This window comes from Actinia tenebrosa, unplaced genomic scaffold (assembly GCF_029948245.1).
Source record: "Actinia tenebrosa isolate PJP-AT-01 unplaced genomic scaffold, QUT_ActTen_1.0 PGA_scaffold13__45_contigs__length_12533684, whole genome shotgun sequence".
In the NCBI taxonomy this organism is placed as follows: Eukaryota; Metazoa; Cnidaria; class Anthozoa; order Actiniaria; family Actiniidae; genus Actinia; species Actinia tenebrosa.
Window position 1 is genome coordinate 211,503 of NW_028292573.1, and position 23,069 is coordinate 234,571.

General features: G+C 35.1%; 1 protein-coding gene across 4 annotated transcripts in view; it reads left to right on the forward strand.

The window, feature by feature from the left end:
- The first annotated feature begins 15,431 nt into the window (after positions 1 to 15,431).
- LOC116291025 (TRPL translocation defect protein 14) overlaps positions 15,432 to 23,069 on the forward strand; it is a 35,448-nt gene continuing 27,810 nt past the window's right edge. For all 4 annotated transcript variants that reach the window (XM_089029111.1, XM_089029112.1, XM_089029110.1 and 1 more), the window contains exons 1-2: positions 15,432 to 15,579; positions 15,734 to 15,810. In XM_089029111.1, the coding sequence (XP_088885237.1) occupies positions 15,747 to 15,810 (64 nt within the window). In that variant the 5' untranslated portion in view covers positions 15,432 to 15,579; positions 15,734 to 15,746. The remainder of the gene's footprint in view (positions 15,580 to 15,733; positions 15,811 to 23,069) is intronic.

Here is a 23,069-nt window from a genome sequence, read left to right on the forward strand (position 1 = left end):
CTATTTGACATTTATCCCAGTTTTCAAAATTTCGTTTCTGATAGGCCCCCCAGACTTCGCATCCATACGTTAAAATGGGAGCTATTATTGAATCGAATAATGTGTTCGCTTCTTCGGCTTTAATTTTTTTAAATCGACAAGCTGAGTTAACTTGAATAAAGTTAGTCGTTTTTCTCTTGTTTGATTCAAATGCGCATTAAAGTTACCGGTTGAACTTAATTTCACTCCTAAATATGTAAATTCGCTTACGACTTCAAGATTATTATCATTTAAAGTAAAAGAGGGCTAATTAATTCTTTTACACGTTTTCTTAGTAAAAATCATGATTTCAACTTTTTTTCATTTACTTTCATTTGCCATTTAGTACAAAATTCCGAAACAGTGTTGATGCAATTTTGTAGACCTTCTTTTGATTTTGATAATAAAACTAAATCATCTGCGTATAAGAGAGAAGTTAGTTTGGTACGATTTGGTAGAATTATATAGGATCTGATCTTGCAGTATTTGAATGAGTTGAATAGATAATTCATTCAAATAAAGATTAAATAGCAAAGGACTTACAATGCACCCTTGTCGGACACCTCGTGCATAATCAAACGTCTTCGTACGTTTTGTACCAAGTTTAATAAAGCATTTCGATTTAGAGTACAGATTTTTAGAGTGCAAGATCGTAAAAACGACCATTAATATTATAACTTAATAACCGTGCTAATAAACCTACATTCCAAACAGAATCAATAAAACAAGCATTCCTCTACTAACATATTTTACAAATCTATCAACGACTGTTCGGAGAGTAAAAATATGATCAGTTGTTCGGTTGCCAGGCATGAAACCAATTTGAGAGTTATGTAGGAGAGAATCTCGTTGAACATAATTCAATAGTCGTCGATTAAGAATAGCGGAGAAAAATTTACTTAGACAACTAGAAACGCATATACTTCGATAATTATTAGTGTCAGATACATCTTCACTTTTAAAGATTGGTGTTAAGTATCCAACACACCAAGTACAGGGCCGTAACCACCGTTACGGTTTCAACCGGACCAACTTTCGGGGAAAAAATATAAGAAAATTAAAAAAATATATATATATATATACATATAAACGAAAACCGGACCAAACAGAAATTTGTGGCTACGGTCCTCAAGTATCTGGAAAGGTCCCAGATTTAAGAATTAAGTTAAAAAGTTTGACGTATACGGAACTCATACTATCAATGCTGTTGCGAATCATTTCATTTTTATTTCCTATCTGAGGCGGCGGCTTTATTATTTTTCAGCAGCTTAACACAGGATCGCAGTATTTCTTCCTCAGTAATAGGAGAATTAAGGAGATCATTTACTCGAGAAGTATTCCGTTCCGGACTTTCTAAATTTTGTTCAATAATAGGCTGTTCTGCTGTTAAATGTGTTTTTTTGTGCGTAATTCTGTAAAATGGTCTATCCAGTGTTGCTCACTTATTGGAGGTATAGATTCTTCCTGAATTTCCTCATTAGCCGATTTCAATATTTTCAGAAAACTTGATGATTCCGAATTAAATCTCGATGAAAATTATGTTTTTTAATCTTAAGTAATTTTTTGAAACTCTTTAATTTATAATTATATAGCTGTCTCAAATAAGGATCAGACGGATTGGAATGCTTTTGATTTGAAAGACTTCTGATGGGTTCCTTTCTAGCTTTTTGCAATCATAATCAAACCATTTTTTGTTATTAACCTTTAGTGTTTTCTTTTTGTTGAATTGTTTAACTTGTTTTAATTTTAATGACATGGTTGAAGCTGTTGTAAAAATGGACTGTACACGTTGAACCACCTCCTCTATCTACTTAGGAGTTGTTTCACTAACGTCCTTATAAAGAAAATCATTTATCAATGTTTAAACTTCATAAGATATAGATATAGAGACCCGATCATTAGATAGGAGGCCGCGAATGCGACTATCGAGCTAATGCTTGGGTCCCTATATCCCATAGAACATTCGCGTTCATTATCTAACCCTTACATATGTGGCGAACCAACTAAAGAAACTAATAGACAAATCTTCACTATGTTTATGATTTTGGTTTCTCTTGTCAGCATGGATTAATAAATGTTTTTAAGGAACACTGTCTGGGGTCGATTAAAAAATAGGCAACGTGAATGGTCATCAGTGTTCATATTATTAAGATTTATATTGTTGTTTTTTTTTCTTTGAGCTCTGTTAATTACTCGGGCTAAACTGTGGAGGAGAGTCTAGGTTTAGGTTTTCTATCAGTCTATCGGCGACGTTGAGAATCTGCCATGAAAACAAGGCAATTATGAAAACGAGGCAGAGTTGAAATCGCGTGACCGCAGAGTCACGCGAAGGACTTCTGCTTCTGCTCTCCTTCTCGGTTTTTCATGGTTTGGACTGGATTGGCTAAATGATGAGTTACAAGTTGAGTTGAGTTAGAGTTGAGTTAGAGTTAAGATTGAGTTAGGGTTGAGTTAGAGTTGAGTTAGCCCAAAATCAATTTCTTGATCTAGAAATTACATTTTAAACACGCCAACAACACTGACAACAGCAAAAAAGATTTAAAAAAAAAAAAAAAAACCATTCTCAACTCAACCCTAACTCAATCTTAACTCTAACTCAACTCTAACTCAACTCAACTTGTAACTCGCTCATTATCCTATTTCGGTTTGGACTTTCATTGATGATTATGGCGAATTGCTTTCCTTCTTTTCTTTGACGCTTAAAATATATACTTAACCCCCCGGGGGGGGGGGGGGGGGGTACTACCACCCCAACTTGGGTAGGGGTGTGCCGCCAAGACCTCAAAACCCTGACCCTATCCCAGACTAAAACTAAGAAGTGTACACCCTATCCCAGACTAAAAGACGAAAAATACGGTTTTACAATCGATTGCAATTAATATTTACTAACATTTTTATGGTTTTTGTGTCGGCAGAAAGCGTAGCCTATTCGCCAGACAAAAACGACCAAATCGTTAACCCTATCCCAGACTAAAATGATACCTTATCCCAGACAAAATGTCAAAAAATGATACCCTACCCCAGACCCAAAAGCCGAAAAACCATACCCTATAGGGCGGCACATACCCGTATAGCAAATATAGGGGAGTACCCAACCCACCCCCCCTCCCCCCGGGTACTTAACACATGCCGTTCGCATTAGACCCACCCTAAAAGAAGTCGAGCGTTGGTTTTGAAACGGTTCGTTCAGCGAGCTCCAAGACTGACAGCAAGAGAAATGCCAAAAGAATGCCAAAAATAAGCTTACTCAAATGAACTCAAATTATAAAACTCAAATGAAACTCAAATGAACTCAAATGAAACTCAAATGAACTCAAATGAAGTCAAATGAAGTCAAATGAAGTCAAATGAAGTCAAATGAAGTCAAATGAACTCAAATGAACTCAAATGAACTCAAATGAAGTCAAATGAAGTCAAATGAACTCAAATGAAGTCAAATGAAGTCAAATGAAGTCAAATGAAGTCAAATGAAGTCAAATGAAGTCAAATGAACTCAAATGAAGTCAAATGAAGTCAAATGAAGTCAAATGAAGTCAAATGAAGTCAAATGAAGTCAAATGAAGTCAAATGAAGTCAAATGAAGTCAAATGAAGTCAAATGAAGTCAAATGAACTCAAATGAAGTCAAATGAAGTCAAATGAAGTCAAATGAAGTCAAATGAAGTCAAATGAAGTCAAATGAAGTCAAATGAAGTCAAATGAAGTCAAATGAAGTCAAATGAAGTCAAATGAAGTCAAATGAAGTCAAATGAAGTCAAATGAAGTCAAATGAAGTCAAATGAAGTCAAATGAAGTCAAATGAAGTCAAATGAAGTCAAATGAAGTCAAATGAAGTCAAATGAAGTCAAATGAAGTCAAATGAAGTCAAATGAAGTCAAATGAAGTCAAATGAAGTCAAATGAAGTCAAATGAAGTCAAATGAAGTCAAATGAAGTCAAATGAAGTCAAATGAAGTCAAATGAAGTCAAATGAAGTCAAATGAAGTCAAATGAAGTCAAATGAAGTCAAATGAAGTCAAATGAACTCAAATGAAGTCAAATGAAGTCAAATGAAGTCAAATGAAGTCAAATGAAGTCAAATGAAGTCAAATGAAGTCAAATGAACTCAAATGAACTCAAATGAACTCAAATGAACTCAAATGAACTCAAATGAACTCAAATGAACTCAAATGAACTCAAATGAACTCAAATGAACTCAAATGAACTCAAATGAACTCAAATGAACTCAAATGAACTCAAATGAACTCAAATGAACTCAAATGAACTCAAATGAACTCAAATGAACTCAAATGAACTCAAATGAACTCAAATGAACTCAAATGAACTCAAATGAACTCAAATGAACTCAAATGAACTCAAATGAACTCAAATGAACTCAAATGAACTCAAATGAACTCAAATGAAGTCAAATGAAGTCAAATGAAGTCAAATGAAGTCAAATGAAGTCAAATGAACTCAAATGAACTCAAATGAAGTCAAATGAAGTCAAATGAAGTCAAATGAAGTCAAATGAACTCAAATGAACTCAAATGAACTCAAATAAAGTCAAATGAACTCAAATGAACTCAAATGAAGTCAAATGAACTCAAATGAACTCAAATGAAGTCAAATGAAACTCAAATGAAGTCAAATGAACTCAAATGCACTCAAATGAACTCAAATGAACTCAAATGAAACTCAAATGAACTCGAATGAACTCAAATGAACTCAAATGAAACTCGAATGAACTCAAATGAAACTCGAATGAACTCAAATGTAACTCTAATGTGACTCAAAAGTACTCAAGAGAACAAAAGAATACTAACCCTTTAGTAAGCAAGGACTTTATGTGACCAATGATTCCTGAAATAAAGCACTCGGCCCGACTTTTAGATTAATATCAAAATCCAGAATTTGTTTTTCAGAAGACTTAGCAAATAGAAGGCCGTCGAAGTCGAAGTCGTCATCTTTCGTAAGGGACAGGTCAAAAATTAGAAGGGAAGGGCTGGTGCAAATGCATTTTTTTTCATGCAGGCTAAAAGGGAGGGCCAGAAAGAATTGTGCAAGTCTTAAGGGGAAGGCCAAACTTTTTTTGTGCATAAAAATTACGTCAAAGAAATGTAAAAAATGAATTATGCTGTCACTGGATCAAGCTGATATTATCAAGTCTCCAAAAGAATAGTTAAATCAAATTGTTTTTTGTATTTTTGTTTTGTTTATTTTATATTTGAAGCCAACAGTATTTAGAGCTCCTAAGTAAGCAAACAACAAATAAACTGTTGATTCTAAATGTAATGACAACTGACTGTGACAACAAGATCGGGAAGACATGCAACTCGTTTACTGCTATGTTATAAATAAGGTCAGCCTGAATTATAAGTTGGGGGAGGGCCAATTTTTTTTATATATAAGGAAAGGAAGGACCACTAAAAATATACAGGCCAAAAATAAAATGCACCAGCCCTCCCCTCCCTTTAATTTTTTACCTGTCCCTAAGAAGTAACTTCAGACAATCAATTCATCACAGAATTCACTTCCAAACTCAACGAAATAACAAATAACTAAACAGAGTAGGCGTTAAAAGGAAAATAAAAGGACGACTAATACTAATCATCTTACCAGCTAAATTGAGTATTTAAAATATGAAATCGAGCGAAATACTTTGAAACCTTTGAGCACAAGCACAAGGACACAGGGAGCCCAATCTCTGGAAAGTGCAACTAGTATCCACGAGTTAGCCAAAGAGCGGTTTGATTGGATATATTAACTGTGAAATCTGGCTGTTTGCAAAATTCCTGTAGTTTATCAAGATAACTAACGTTCTGAAGCACCTATGCCAATCTAAAGAGCAGAACAGCAGGTCGTCTGCATATAAAAGAGAACCAATTGGCTTTCCATTATAATTTACGTCATAAACATTAATATAAGCCATTACATGATATTTAAAACACTCATTATTAATTCATAAGCTCATGGTCCAATTGTTGCCACCATACACGTCACGTGCATGAACCTTTATACCCGATAAAGTCCTCTTCATTAGTATTCAAGTGATTTTATATAAAGACAAATGTGTCTTCATATAAAGACACATGTAATCTTTATATAAAGACCACTCGAATACTATGAGGATGACTTCATCAGGGATGAAGTATGCGTCCAAGTTTAGATGAAGACTAACGTGCCTGTCTTTGCCTTGGCACGCAATATCTAACGTGTGGGAGCTTCTATTGAATCTGGTTGCGCATGCCCGTGACATCAAATCTCTATCGAAGTATAAAAATCCATGTTCGTGACATGTATGGTGGCTCCAGTTGAACCAAAATCTTATAAATTGTTCTTGAGTGTTTTAAGCAGTTCAAAAAACTCGTAGATCGTGTTTTATCAGGTATAAAAGCACTCGGCTACGCCTCGTGCTTTTATACCTGATAAAACACTCCTACTCGTTTTTTAAACACTACTTAATCTGTCAGGCAGATCATAAAGGTATAATAGACCTATCCCGAATTCGCTTGACTGACCACGGAACAATGGTTTGAAGTCGAGGTTGGACTTGATGAATAAAAGACTCTTTTATCAAGTTCAGTCTCGACTTCAAACCATTGTTTCGTGTTCAGTCAAGCGAATTCGGGATAGGTCTATTGAATAATGTAGGGCTAGGCATATAGCCTTGTTTAACACCCATATGGCAGGAAAATGTCGATGAAATGTGTCCATTTACTTTAAAAGCGTTTTGACATGAAAATTGACAAAGCTTCCACAAAACATGAGAATAGTAAATTCTTTTTACTTTTAACATATTTCAGTGTTCCATGATTTTTTCCTAATCCTAACCTGTTCTTGTTTTATCACACTTTATAATTGTATAGGCGATTGTTATGTAGCTGCTGTAAATACTTCGCCAATTGTATAGAGAAGTGTTATTCCACGATAATTTTCGGCTTTTGTGGGATCTTTGATCCTTTTTTGAATATGGCGGGGACAATCTAGCATTCCATGAAGTTGTTAATTTTCAGCTATCCAGAAAAAGGCGCAAAAAATGACCCAGGTTGAGTCGTTACATGTTTTAACTTAAAAGTTTCGTAAGCCATGCTTCTTATAGGAGGCTATAAAAAAGCAAGTAATGATGCCTGTATAGAAGTGAACTTAGAAGATTCCCAAGTGCTATACGATTTTGAATCTTTAGACTCTGGCTAAAGCTCATCTGCTCACAAGAAAAAAAATCTCTTGTAAACCGTTTGATTATAATAAGGCCTATTTGAGCAAAAAGATCAAATAAAGCACTCTTTTCTCTTTAGGTTAGGCAAGATATGGGAAAGACAAAGTTATCTGGCATCAATCGTAACTCAATTGATAGCTTGTTGGAGTTTCAGACTTGGCTGGGTAATGTACATAATGATTCAAAAAAAGAGACGAGCACAAGGCCAAATATTATTAAGACCTTACCTACAGCGCAATGTTTTCTATGCTTCAAATCTTAGGTCGAAGTTTCAAGCCGCGTCATGACTTGCTCTAGGCCTTCCATCCAAATTTACACACTGGTGCATTAGTTATAAATGATAAGATTCTGACAATTTCAGAAAGTCGTTGAGAGAAAAATGCCAAAAACTGAAAATATCACTGTAAAAATTGGGTGGGGTACGCTGATAATGCGTGGTCCTCCGTAAGAATCAACAATTAGTAAATGTATGCAGTAAAGAAGCTAGGTTTATAGATGATACACGGCCCCACAAGCTTATAGTTTTAACTATGCTACCATGCATGTATAAGTAAGGCTTGATTGATTGGTTGTTAGAATCTAGGACAATTAAAGTAGATCATATCGAAAATCCAGTTAAATTGGCACACTGGTTTTGCGAAGCGAGCGGGAAAACATTCTGGATCCGCCACTGCGCAAACGGTGATGACGCGTTAGTTTGAAGCTCCGCGTAAGTTGCGTAAGATCAATTTCATATTACATCATCAGAAAGCTAAAATCTAAACTTTTCATCATAACACCGTTTGTTATATACTTCATACTTTATGCATATGGGGGGCTATGATAATTTTAGATTTTTCCCCGTACAGCTTTTGGAAGCCCTCCCTCTAAAATATTGTGTGTATCTTTTTCCTGCCCCCCCTCCCCCATAACATATCCCCAAGCAAAAGATGAAAATACCATATTATCAGATGTAGTAAAATGTTTATTTGAACTAAAGTCAACTTATAAAAATAAAGTGTTCTAGTAAAATGTTTATTTGAACTAAAGTCAACTTGTAAAAATAAAGCGTTCTAATAAAGCGTTTATTTGAACTAAAGTCAACTTGTAAAAATAAAGCGTTCTAGTAAAATGTTTATTTGAACTAAAGTCAACTTGTAAAGCCGCGTTTTTTCAATTTAAGCTCTTGGGTCTAAGAATGATGAAACTCGCTATCTTGTGCAAGTTAGGGTCCGTGTGGTCCGTGTAACACTCCACAAAGAGCTTTTCAATTTAGTTGGCGTGAATTGGACATATGAAATTTGCCTGATTTTTGAATTTTCATTTTTTATGATCATGTCAAAATTCCAATATTATCTCATCAATGTCAATTTTCAATTTTCGAATTTAAAAATCAAAAATTAAAATAAATATTTGAAATGACTTTTCGAAATTTTGATTTTGTACTCTGAAAACGAACTTTGGAAAAATATCCTGTAGACAGGGGGAGGTGAAGATTAGGCGGACTGAGGGCAGGTGGGTCCACTAACAACAACAATAATAAAAAAAACCATGGAGGGAGGGGAGGCACCAAGAAGGGGTGTTATAACAACATGTAAACCTTGAGAGAAAACCATGGAAGAATTTTCGACCAATTTGTACGATGATGAAAGCGGAAGTGGACCCACCTACCCTCAGCTCTTTGTGGAGTGTTACACGGACCGAAACGGAAATCCAAAATCCTGCATTCTCTCGTTCAAACTTGTATTTTCGCCCATGCAATATACCTAGGCAGTGCCGAAAAGTCAGTTTTCTGATTTCTGAAACAGGAATCTAAAATAACTCTTGTACAATTCCTGATTTCTGATTCTAATAATCGGGTTGGCCTCAAAGCATCCTGATTCCCCTCCCCCTCAGAGACCTCATCAAATGCTCGATACTGGGTTCTGTAGTGACAATTTCTTTACACAAATATGTTTTTAGCATACATGCAGAAAGACAGTCCATAATTTCTGTGATTTTGCTTTTAGGTTTGGAGATATTTGGGGACAAAATCAGTCTACGATTTCATTTCCAGAGGGGGTGGGTACCGGGTACACCACCCCTAATTCCATGACGTTAGTGAAATTTCCGGCATTCCATAATGGGAAAACCCGCTGAACATAACCATTGTCGTCCCAAAAACACTTAAGAAACGGGTCCATATCATGTTCTTTATCATGATATGTGCGGAAAAAAGAACCAATTATCGGTTCCCTATATCATGAGCCTTTTACTCATAAAAATATGAATTCATTGCATTTTAGAGTATGTTAAATTATTGACCAGTATCATTTAGGTGATTTATATATCGAATATGCGGATAACATCGAAGTTTTTGCAAATTATCGTTGAAAATTTTCAGTATGATACAAAATGCGCACATTTTCTTGTATACATATACCTGTATTTCCATTTCTAAAAACTATTAAATGCGTATATAATGGGGTTTACGCTCAACCATATTCTAAGTCAGTCAGTTAGTCAGCATCGTTAAAAATCATATCTAGCGACCTTTATTATCGATACACATGAGCCTGATACAAATTCAAGGTCATAAATAAATTCAAACTAGCAGTGGATAATTTAAACCATATCTTAGTGAAATGATACGAAAGAATTCGTGCTTTCATGATGGAAATTAATACATAAATAATTTTATAATCTCTATATACCTTTTGTGCAAGATACTACTGAATAAGTACATCGTTTCGAATACATCTGACAAACACGAGTGTGGGCATGAAATATCTCTGAGTTGAACGGTAAGTAGATGTTAGTCAGCTAAGTATCTCAAATATTTATCACAGGCTGTTTGCTCTTATTTTTGAATGTTTGAAAAATGATTCAGTACATCATTTTAATTATAAATCAAAATTCAATAACCTAAAAAAATTATAATTTCCGTGGATCAAATATTTATCGAAGTATCTAGATACCCGGCACCCGGGAACCAATACCCGGGAGTTTTTGATTTTTGAAAAAAAAAACAAAAAACATCGGTAAGAGCATGATACCAAATGCACTCATTTCTTGACCCTCTTGTATCACACTCCCAAGATTCACTTCTCCATTCCCATAACGGTGATGAATGCATTCGTTAGCGGGCTCAAAACCTACCACTCTCTTGTACTCCATCACCAGCTATATTCCAATCCCATGCATTGGTTGAATTTCGTCGGTACGAGCATGATACCAAATGCACTCATTTCTTGACCCTCTTGTATCACACTCCCAAGATTCACTTCTCCATTCCCATAACGGTGATGAATGCATTCGTTAGCGGGCTCAAAACCTACCACTCTCTCGTACTCCATCACCAGCTATATTCTAATCCCATGCGTTGGTTGAATATCGTCCGTAAGAGTATGATACCAAATGCACTCATTTCTTGACCCTCTTGTATCACACTCTCAAGATTCATTCTCTATTCCCATAACGGTGATGAATGCATTCAGGACCTACCACTCTCTTGTACTCCATCGCCAGCTATATTCCAATCCCATACATTGGTTGCGGAATATCGCCCGTAAGAGCATGATACCAAATGCACTCATTTCTTGACCCTCTTGTATCACGCTCTCAAGATTCACTTTTCCATTCCCATAACGATGATGAATGCATTCAGGACCTACCACTCTCTTGTACTCCATCGCCAGCTATATTCCAATCCCAAACATTGGTTGAATATCTTCCGTAAGAGCATGATACCAAATGCACTCATTTCTTGACCCTCTTGTATCACACTCAGCTACACTCTCAAGATTCATTCCCCCTTCCCATAACAGTAATGAATGCATTCATGACCAACCACTCTCTTGTACTCGATGGTCAGCTGTATTCCAATCCTACGAGCGCGGCTACCTCTGGAAGTGGTGGTAGGGAGCGCAAGTTTGGAAAATATAAGAGACTAGGAGAAAAAGTGGGAGAAGGATTGGATCGGAAAATATGAGATACTAGTACCTCACCCATATGTCATATATATCACATGTGAGTAGCGTCTATTCGATTATTAGTCTTGCCCATTATTCTAAATTCCAGTACATTACAATTAAATCTATAAGTTAGTTTATAGATACACTTGATTGCAGAAACGTTGAAGTATACATTTATACAAATATCTAATGAGATGCATAATGCAAAATAACCATTTTCAACGCTTAAAACCAACTGATTTATAATCATTAGACATGAAAAAATATTTTGAGTCATTGAATGAAACAAACAATAAATAAAACGATTTTTCTGTTTTGCATATCATTAAATATACTGAATAAATTAGATATTTGAATAAATGTATACTGCAACGTTTCTGTAATCGAGTGTAAATTTGTATCTCCGCACGCCCTTGTAATATCCTCTATTTACATGACAATTTTCTTAGACTACGTTCACGAATCCTTAGCCGGTAGAGCAGAGCATTGGTTGTGCTGTTTTTGCTTACAACATCAGGACAAATACTTTTTCCAGCACTCTTTTTTTACAATGTCTTTTCAGAGACTTTTATGCATAGAATAACTTCAAAACGCTTTACATGATAGACTCTAGCTTACCACAGAATCAAGCATGTGTGTTTGAAGGCCACCTTATAATAATAGCTCTTTATTAATTAAGAAGACGAACGTCCTTAATGACAAATTGACTAACTAAACTAATTATATATGTAAAAATTATGATAAAATATAATTAATGATAGAGTGCTCACACTAAATCCATGAAACAAATACTAATTTTTAGCACTAAATAGAAATATTAAACAATAGAAAACAAAGGATTCTGTATGAAATAGTACTAATTAGTACTATTTAATGTTCACGGTTTTAGTGCATGCACTCTACAGCAAAAATAAATTATTAAATACTTATCTAAAAAGGCATTTATTTAAGAAAACTTTCTTAAAACGCTCAGTTTTTGATGGGAGAATAAAACTGTGTACTCTATCTCTTAAAGTGCTTATAAGCCTTTACACAATATTTTCAGAATTGATTCTTTAGATAGTGGATAGTTGATTGTGAAAGTTCTTCGTCATTTGAATGTCGGGTCTTTAAGATACGAGGATTTATATTCCCAATATGTTAATGACTATGACGTAACATAAGGGATCATTTAATATACAGCACTGCACTCATTCTAGAATACAGTATTTTAAAAGCATCACCCTTTTACTTGCGACTCACGTAAAGGTTCTTACAAATTTGTTTTCAAAAAATGTCCAGCATTCGATACTAAAAGTTGCCACAAAATAACTCAAATCCCTTATGTTACGTCATAGCCATTAACATATTGGAAATATAAACCTTCGTATCTCAAAGACCCGACATTCAAATGACGAATTATTTTCACAATCAACTATTCACTATTTAAAGAATCAATTCTGAAAATATTGTGTAAAGGCTTATAAGCACTTTAAGACTCTGGTCCTCTTGGGTGGAAGCAGATGGAAAAGAGGGTGATTAGGCCGAATTACTTTATCCCATAATCTTAAATCTGATTTTTCAATTATGTCTTTCACTGGAACCGTATTCTTAATATAACCAAACTTAAAATCCCTATTCTGCAAAATATCTATTTTATATAAATATTTAGAGTAACTAGAGTACAAACACTTTTAGTGTGTAACATAAATACCACTAAATATTGCTAAATTATGCTAATCCTATTGTTTTCTATTGTTTAATTAGCATTATTTACTACTAAATACTGCAAAGTGTTGTACACTTTTAGTGTTTGTACTCTAGAACAGCCCCAAACTGAACTGGCATAGGTGAATAGAGACATAATGATAGATTGGAAAAGGTGATGGAGGCAGTCCAAACTATAACCATATTTCTTACAAATCCTTAGTATATACATTCTCTTCCCTGCCTTTTTAGTAATATATACAGTATGAGTGGCCGTGTTGTATCAGATATATGACCACGAGGCGTAGCTGAGTGATTGTATATCTGATACAACAAGGCCACTCATACTGTATATGACTTATCAAACGTCTAGGTTAGTTCCTTTGTGTTTCACTAAAATTTTCAAAATTAAAGTGAGTTTGGCCAAGAAAATCCAACTTAAAGTTTATGCAAATGAACACAGTTTTGTATCAGATTTACGACACTCTTCACGGTCATGATTTCTGTTGTGTTTCCCTCATGAATTATTAATGAGTTTGATAAAGTAAGTTATCAAATGAACACCCAAAAGTTTAATGTGTTACTTGTTCAATACCCTGTATGGAATTAGGAATAGGTGCCACCGCTTTGCCCTTGACAACAAGTTCTTCAGTCTTAGATAAATTAATATCCATTAAATTATCCTGAGCCAACTTCTTAATGGAGTCTACCTCTTGGATAGAACAATCATTATTACCAATCCTAAAGGTACTTAAAGTTAAATCATCTGTGTATTTAACCAAAATAGACTTAGAATTATTAATAGGTTTGATGTCATTCAGCATAACTGAAAAGAGCACGGGACCCAAAATTGTTCCTTGGGGAACACATTTATATATAGATACAAAAGGAGTAAATATACCATCACTAATGACTCTCTGTTGTCTATGAGTAAGAAAATCCACTACCCAGTTTAATATATATGGGCTAATAGGCAATTGTCTAAACTTATTCAGTAAGATAAAGTGATTCACTGAATCAAAGGCTTGCGAGAAATCAAAGGCAAAGACCCTTACACTATTAGCCATTCCATCCAACCTTTTCATCCACATATGTTGGCACTGCAATAGTGCCAATGTGGTATTACAACCTTGTTTATAAGCAAACTATTTCTATTTCTATGATTGGTCTAATCTCTAAGTTATAAATTATACGTTCAAAGAGTCTGATAATAATGTCAGTCAAAGATATTGGATGCAGTTGATTGATAGTCTGAAGTGGAGATAGGTATAGGAGTTATGCTAGCAACTTTCCATGTCAGTGGGACTGATTGAGCTTCAATAGATAGGTTGAATAAGTGAGTAATAACTGGAGCCAGTTCTAGTGCAAATTCTTTCCAGAACCAGTACTGAATACAATCCGGACCTGAGGCTGTTTTTTAACACTTGATAGGAACTTGAATGTGGTAGATTCATCAACAGGCATTCTTGTATGTTCCGTAATTTCCAATAAAATAGGAGTTTTATATTTAGTATCTGTGTTAATTCCTTGAAAAAAAGTATTTATATCTTCCAGACAGAAGATTGAACTAAGTGGGACATCCTTTGCCTCTCTACCAGTGGTAGTGTTTACTGTCTTCCACCACTGCTTAGTAGTGGATCCATGCTTCTCATTTTTGCTTTTGACGGAGTTGATCTAATCTGATTTTCAATTATGAGTTCACTTATCCTTGGCAGAGGTGAGTTTGCTTCAACAATCATACCTTTCTGGGAAAAACCTTTGTCTTTTCTTTAACAGATACTTTACAAGAGGTGTAATAAATACAGGATCATTCGATGACATCTTAACCCTTTTCATGGGGAAACAGATTTCAATCGCAGGGCATACTACAGAATAAAAATGAGAAACTGCATTGTTTAAGTCTCTTCCAAATAGCTCACTCCTCCAGTCAATTCCTTTCAGGAACTCAATCATTGCTAGTTTGCAGTGTGGTCGAGTATCCCGAAATTCAACCCATTTTCTTGTGCCTTTGGTCTTTTTTTTGGGATGAACCAATCGATCAGGCTATGCATCTTACAGATCCAAAGTCTAGTGGTGCATTAGTTAGGAAAACTTCCAGAATTATGCTGCCACTAGTTGGTTTCTTGACGAGTTGAGAACCACCTCCGATCCTTTCTTTTCTGTCTTTAGTTATAAGATTAAAACCACGTGGAGAGACCAGGTTCTTGTCAAAACGGTCATGTAGCCACGTCTCGGACATAAAACAAAGATCTATTTGGTGACTGGATAGATCTCCTTGAAGAGCTTGAACAGCTCCAGGTTCATTGTCTCCTTCGGTGTCATTGCCTTTAGTTACTATTATTGGCTTTCTTTTCTGTCCGAAAGCCGAAAAGTTTGTTTCGTGTGCCTTTTACGAGGCCTTGAAAGTAAACTACTTCTAGAAAGAGGTAAACTGCTTCTATCTAAGTTCTAATTTCTATAAAGTTCTTATACAAGACACAAGCATCCAGGTATCCAGGACAAGCTTCGACGTATAACAGCTGACAGTAAATAATGAAGGCTCATGATATAGGGAACCGATAATTGGTCCCTTTTTCCGCACATATCATGAGAAAGAACATGATATGGACCACTTTTATGCCTCCCCAAAAAATCAAAATATTTTGAAACCGAAGTAGGAAACATTAATTATGGATTTTCTGTTCAAATTTTAACTGTTATTCCTTCCTTAAATATTTAAAAGGCCAGGAGAATCGTTGAAATAGACTGTAAGTAGCAGTTAGAGACTATTTAGAGGAAAATAGCTATTTTCTAAGGGTTTTTAGACGCATATTTGTTGCTTCGATACGGCTGTATTCCCACGTGGTTTTCCTATGTTAACAAAATTAAGACTGAATTATTATCAATTTCTTATTTTCTTAGAATTTATTTTACCATGAATGGCGCTACGAAGGAACCTGCCAAGGAACGAAGAGTCTATAAAGTCGTTTTGACAGGAGGTGAGACAAAGTTTCAAATTTTACATTTGAACAACATCTTGTATGCATAATTTGTACATCGTAGAGTGCAAACAATTAATCCGTGAAACACTAATTACTAAATAGTACGAAAATAGTGCTAATTGAACCACAGGCTAACCACTCTAATAAATGAAGGAAATACTAAATGGTGTCTTGTCTTTTTATGCGAGCGCGCTATCGATTTTTTGTCATCTCACCTACCCCCCTTGGTAACAATTTTGTTTTTCTACTATACAATATACTAACAAGGTAGGCAACTTCACGGGCTTCCTGTGGAAAAATCAAACTTTGACGAGAGAAAGCCGCAAATTTATCCAGATATTTTGACTCCGAAAACAAAAAAAGTATACAGAACGTCGTACTTACATCTAATCTTCAATAATTTAAAGGATTTTTGATAATAAATTCTCTATAAGGAGGGTTTTTTTGGGCTTTTTTAGCGAAAACTTATGTGCCGTCAGTTATGCTTGCATCCGAGCGGGCTTGAACACGACATAGCGAGCCACACGTTCTTAGCAACCAAAAGACTCCCAACTGATGGGTATGTTTCGACTACCCATCAGTTGGGGGTCTCTCTACATTTCTTCTTGAATAAGTGATACTCCGATGACAGATTTTGTAAATGCTTATGGTAACGCAATGTTAAAAGAATAGTACTACTTCGAGATTTTATCTTTCTTTTCTAATTTCAGGGCATGATAAAAACATTTATAATATATAAATTCAAATTTTACATAGCTGTTGAGCGCTATTATTCCAATACCACAACACTACAATGATGTCGTGACTGAATGTTTGACCCCAGCCGTCCCCGTGGCCAGATCATACTCGAGTTATTAGCCTCACGTTAATGAGGGAGACTATATGACAACTTTTCTTCTCTAAGCTGCTAATAAATACCAGATTTTATATATCTTTCGAATTATTTGAAATAAAATGTCTCAATGCAATCTATCCAAAAAGCCTTAATTTCTGTTGACAAAATAACTAACTCAGGCCAGGACTTCATACTGAATGAACCAGCTAAGCATAGAGAACAGTTACGTTCAATATACCCGAAGCACTCAGGCTCTAAAAAATCAAAATTGTCCAGGACTTCATACTGGATGAACCAGCTAAGCATAGAGAACAGTTATGTTCAATATACCCGAAGCACTCAGGCTCTAAAAAATCAAAATTGTCCAGGACTTCATACTGGATGAACCAGCTAAGCATAGAGAACAGATAAGTTTAATATACCCGAAGCACTCAGGCTCTAAAAAATCAAAATTGTCCAGGTCTTCATACTGGATGAACCAGCTAAGCATAGAGAAGAGTTACGTTCAATATACCCAAAGCACTCAGGCTCTAAAAAATCAAAATTGTCCAGGACTTCATGCTGGATGAACCAGCTAAGCATAGAGAACAGTTACGTTCAATATACCCGAAGCACTCAGGCTCTAAAAAATCAAAATTGTCCAGGACTTCATACTGGATGAACCAGCTAAGCATAGAGAACAGATAAGTTCAATATACCCGAAGCACTCAGGCTCTAAAAAATCAAAATTGTCCAGGACTTCATACTGGATGAACCAGCTAAGCATAGAGAACAGTTACGTTCAATATACCCGAAGCACTCAGGCTCTAAAGAATAAGATTTGACCAGGTCTTCATACTGGATGAACCAGCTAAGCATAATCAATATGCCCGAAGCACTCAGGCACACTTGTATACTAATAAATAATTCTAATACTGAATAAAATCAAGATTGACAGTTATGTTCAATATACCCGAAGCACTCAGGCTCTAAAAATTCAAAATTGTCCAGGACTTCATACTGGATGAACCAGCTAAGCATAGAGAACAGATAAGTTCAATATACCCGAAGCACTCAGGCTCTAAAAAATCAAAATTGTCCAGGACTTCATACTGGATGAACCAGCTAAGCATAGAGAACAGTTACGTTCAATATACCCGAAGCACTCAGGCTCTAAAGAATAAGATTTGACCAGGTCTTCATGCTGGATGAACCAGCTAAGCATAATCAATATGCCCGAAGCACTCAGGCACAGTTGTATACTAAAATAATTCTAATACTGAATAAAATCAAGATTGACCTTTATAGTCATGAGAACCGCCACATTGATCGTAGTTGAATTCTTGATCTACGTTCTGCTTCGTAATTCGCGCCAAATTATATCGTGAAATATTGAAACCACAATGTAACCAGATTATGACGTCGCACCTTAGCAACTGGTACCCCTGCTGTTCGCAAAGTTTTTTTGCTGTGGCTCGTTATGAAAGGGATCCAAAACAAGTCCTCTGCCTCCCTCTCCAAGTGTTTTTGGTTCGTTACCACATGCTTCCCAACCCCACACCCCGTGAGTCTTGCATTTTACTTCCATTTTTTTTTTTACAATCAAGAAGCGTCGCCTATTTATTGGCTTCGCGAAACTGGAACCGGCGTGTATTTTCTCTGCATGAATCGTCTTAGAAAGGCATGGCAGTTTTTTGGCTTTGAACCTAAACGGCAGAGAAAATACACATTTTTAATGCAAGTAGGAAAATGTTATTAATTATAAGTTGGTTATCTTGGTTTGATAAATATGTATTTTTTCATAAACTTTGTTCACACCAAGTTTGTGGAGCCGGCGTACTACATAAGTTTACTACAAGAAAAAAATAAAAGAATACTTACTTCATTGCACTTTAGGTGAATGAAAAATAGTTTTAAATGTTTTTTTCTGTCCTTTTTCTTCCTGATACAATATATCTTTTTTCTATTTTTTTCTATACGATGTTTTTCAAGATAGACCTGACAACTCTATGATAAAAAAGCTTTACAAAAAGGCAGCGAAAATCGCCGGTTCCAGTTTCGCGAAGCCAGTAAATAGGCGACCGCTTCTTGATTGGTTAAAAAAAACCGGAAGTAAAATGCAAGACTCACGGGGTGTGGGGTTGGGAAGCATGTGGTAACGAATCAAAAACACTTGGAGAGGGAGGCAGAGGACTTGTTTTGGATCCCTTTTCTCATGTTCAGGCCCGCTCGGATGCAAGCATAACTGACGGCACATAAGTTTTCGCTAAAAAAGCCCAAAAAAACCCTCCTTATAGAGAATTTATTATCAAAAATCCTTTAAATTATTGAAGATTAGATGTAAGTACGACGTTCTGTATACTTTTTTTGTTTTCGGAGTCAAAATATCTGGATAAATTTGCGGCTTTCTCTCGTCAAAGTTTGAATTTTCCACAGGAAGCCCGTGAAGTTGCCTACCTTGTTAGTATATTGTATAGTAGAAAAACAAAATTGTTACCAAGGGGGGTAGGGGAGATGACAAAAAAATCGATAGCTCGCGCGCATAAAAAGGCAAAGGCAAGACATGGTATTTCTTTCATTTATTAGAGTATTTCCTTCATTTATTAGAGTGGTTAGCCTGTGATTGAACAATAGAAAACAATGGAATTTGCATGAAATTGTGCTATTTAGTATTACTAAAGTTTCACGGTTATATTGTTTGCACTCTATTTGATGTTTATAATTCATAAAGCATCATAAATAATTGTACTTTATTTTACAAAACCAGCCTTGCATGGACCAGTGAATATTATTTTGATAATTTTTATAATTCAGTGAATTCTTTTTCTTAGTTTGACCTCCTAACACTGCAGGAAACAAGTTGTTTATTATCATACGACTTGAATTTATCAAAATCGACAAAATTTTAATGTCTCCAATCCTTACTGTTTAAACCCATTTTAAAGTACTTTGCAAAACAGAAAACTGGCTTTTTTCATTTCTCGTTAGCATGTTTGGTTCAAGAGATATTCAAGTTTTAAGTTTATGCTAATTAGGAGGTTGATGAAGTCATATTCTCAATTCACAGTTTCAAAATAGATTTGATAAAAGGAGGATGTTCTACTAGCATGCTCACAGGGAGCAGAGGGGCACCATTTATCTTTCATTGTTTACAAAAAGGTCTTGTCGCTCCGCCATCTTGTTTTATATTATTTACCAGCTGTACATAATATGAGTAAGCTTGAGCCCGTCAGATATACCGCTCGCTGTGTGTAATATTATTATCATATTTCAAGCAATCATCCACTATAAGTCCTGTAAGCTAAGACCAGCGTGCCGTATCTGATGGGCTCAAGCTTACTCATATTATTACCCTCTGCTTCCTGTGGCATGCTTTGCACGCTGTACTCATTATGCATGTGTCTTTAGTATTTGTTTGGGAAATCTCCTCTCAACAAAGATTTTCCTTGATATTTTCGTCAAGCAAAAACAACAGCTGTTTGCTTATTAAAGATTTTCTGCTGATCCATACTGATGGATAAAGAAAGTCTGGACATTTACCTGAGATCTAGCTTGGTATTTTTGTAATTTTTGAAATAGGAAAAATTAAAATATGCCATATCATTGAATGGATAGAAAAAGATAAAAATTGCTTTGACAAGAAATGTGTTCATAGGCTTTCAATAATTATGTGAGAAAATTTGAAAAAGGACAATTTCATAATCTTGATTTTAAAATTCAAACGTATCCTTCATAATTTGTAATAATAAGAACAAGGTAAAACTTTATGTGTATATTTTTATTTAAATCGATTGAAGTTAGTCTTATAAAGAAGAAAAAGAGTTAAGCTTACTTTTAGCATATATAGTTAATAGTTAACTATGCTTTAGTCACAGTCTTGTCACAAACCCCACTGACAATTCACAAATATCATTCAAAGATCTGGCTTTGATCTAACAAACTATAAACAATAAACTATAAACACATTTAAAAATCTCAATGCTTTTACATAAAATTTAATGATATATCTATCTATATATATATATATATATACACTCTAAAAATACAAAACTACAAAATAATATGTTTAAATATTATAAAGCAGAAAAAATAAATATATAATGAAAAATGAAATAAGAAATAAGAAAAAAAAATTTATACAGGCAAAATAGATAAGAAGAATGTCTTATAATGTTATTTAACATCACATTGTTGTTTGAAAAAATAAGTTAAGTTTTTTCTTGAAAATGTCAATTGAACATGAAATTTTTATGTCATGCAGTAAAATGCTCCATAACTTGGGGGCACACACAGAAAAAGATATGTCTCCAGAAGTAGCAGTTCTTGAATTAAGCACCTTATGAAGATATTGGTGATTTTAAACTTGATGCAATTCTGTATGGTAAGCCAGTGAAGATCATTTAATATTGGTGTTACATGTTCCATTATGCTGGTTAGTGTTACTAATCTTGCTGCCAAGTTCTGAATACGTTGCAGTCATTCTATTTGATAGAGAGGCAAACCAAACAGGAGGCTATTACAACTATCAAGTTGAGAGCTGACAAACCATGTATGAGATGCTCAGTCGTTGGACAATCTAAGTATTTCCGTATCTTACCAATATTACGAAGAGCAAACGACGCACTACTGCAAATTTGACAAACATGAGAATTCAAATTCATATGATTATTTGAGAAGGCTCCTAGATCCTTGAGAATTCCTTGTGATACTATGATTGAGCTCCCAACTCTTACTTCAGGTGAACTAGGAACATTACGGGAGAAGTTGGAAAATACATTGAAGAATCTCAGTTTTTGAGCCATCGAGGACAATAATTATTTTTATGTCAACAGCATATGTAGTTGGTTGAGGCATTCAAAGAATGCTAGGTAAACTTCCCCTTTTGAATTGACAAGCACATTAGATCATTTTTATGGAAAATGCTCTATATGAATTAAAAATTGAGCCAAATGGTTGAAGCAGCAAGAACTTGGTTATGACTTTGATGGAGATCATCAATCTTTTAATTGACATGTTTCGATGTTGTCAAACGCCATCCTCAGAAAGCGAAGTACAAGTGTACACAATGTATAAATAGAGCAAAATAACAAAGGAGTTGAATAATTAACATAGTATTAAGTAGATAAGGTGTGAAAGAAAAATAATTCAGTGAATAGTACAGCCAAAGGTGAAATTTATAAAGATAGTTTTATGTTCTGAGGATGGTGTTTGATCACGTTGAAACATGTCAATTAAAAGTTTAATGATCTTCATCAAAGTCATAATCAAATTAAAAATTATTATGAAATTATTATTTTAGTATATCTCTGAGAGCATTTGATGAATGTCATCCAAACTTTGTAGTATGCACTTCCGTAATTGTGAAGAGTGCATTACAGTCTCACACACGAAAGCAAGGTTGGGGGGAAACCAATTGAACCGTTGTTTAGGATGTTATTTGCTAACTAAAAAATGTAGAAGATGTCTTTAAACTTCCAGTAAAAGATCTCTCTGCCATTTGCAAGTTCTTGGGTGTCCCATTGAAGGGTAACAAGGATCTGAGAGTCATGGAAGCGAACAGTTGTCTTTACATATGACGAGTGAAGACAAGGAAGACATAAGTTTCAATAGCTGTATCACTGAAGCCCAAAATTGTGCTAAGGATGATTATGGTTGGACAAAGGACATCCAAAAAAAAGCCTAAGATATCATTATCTGATATTACTACTTATCTGTTGGAATCACCCCGTCATCAAGACAACATTTTTGAAATATTTGGAAAAGAAAGCCTGCTTCACTATTAAACTCTGAGAATTTACTGACTTTGGAAAGAAGACCACAACAAGTCTTTACAGTATCACGATTTTAAACCCAGTATTGTTCTAGTCTGTTGTCTTAGTCTATCTAGTTTTGAGAAACAGAGGACTAAATATAAGACTTTTGTTGCTATATTGAAGGAGACGAGAAAAATCCTCTATGATCACTGTCACTGTGTTGCAGGATTGGGTGAAGCTTGCACCCACGCAGCTGGACTATTATTTGCAATTGAGGAATTTGTTTCAGAAGGGCTGGCCGAACTTTCAGATGATGTGACATGCACAGAGAAGTTGGCAATGAGCATTACATTTTCAAAGATTCATGCTGGCAAAACTGCTGAGCCTAAGGAACAAATCAAAGAAGAGTGGCAGAAGACAGATGCATAAACATAGGCTCTGCGCTTCTACTTTTCGATAACCTTTATGAAGCAGATAACTCTGATGCTCCTTTTGTTAGAATCCTGGAAGCCTACTTTGATAATCCTTCTTGTTTACATCCTCACACAACTGTTTCACCGCTTCCTCAGTTAAATGACTCTGTAGTAGCACCATATGAAGATTCTTCTCTTGTCCCCTCATTGGAAATTGAAATAAAATCAGAAAACTCTACACTAACTATGAAAGATTGAGTCAAGGGAATATTAAAT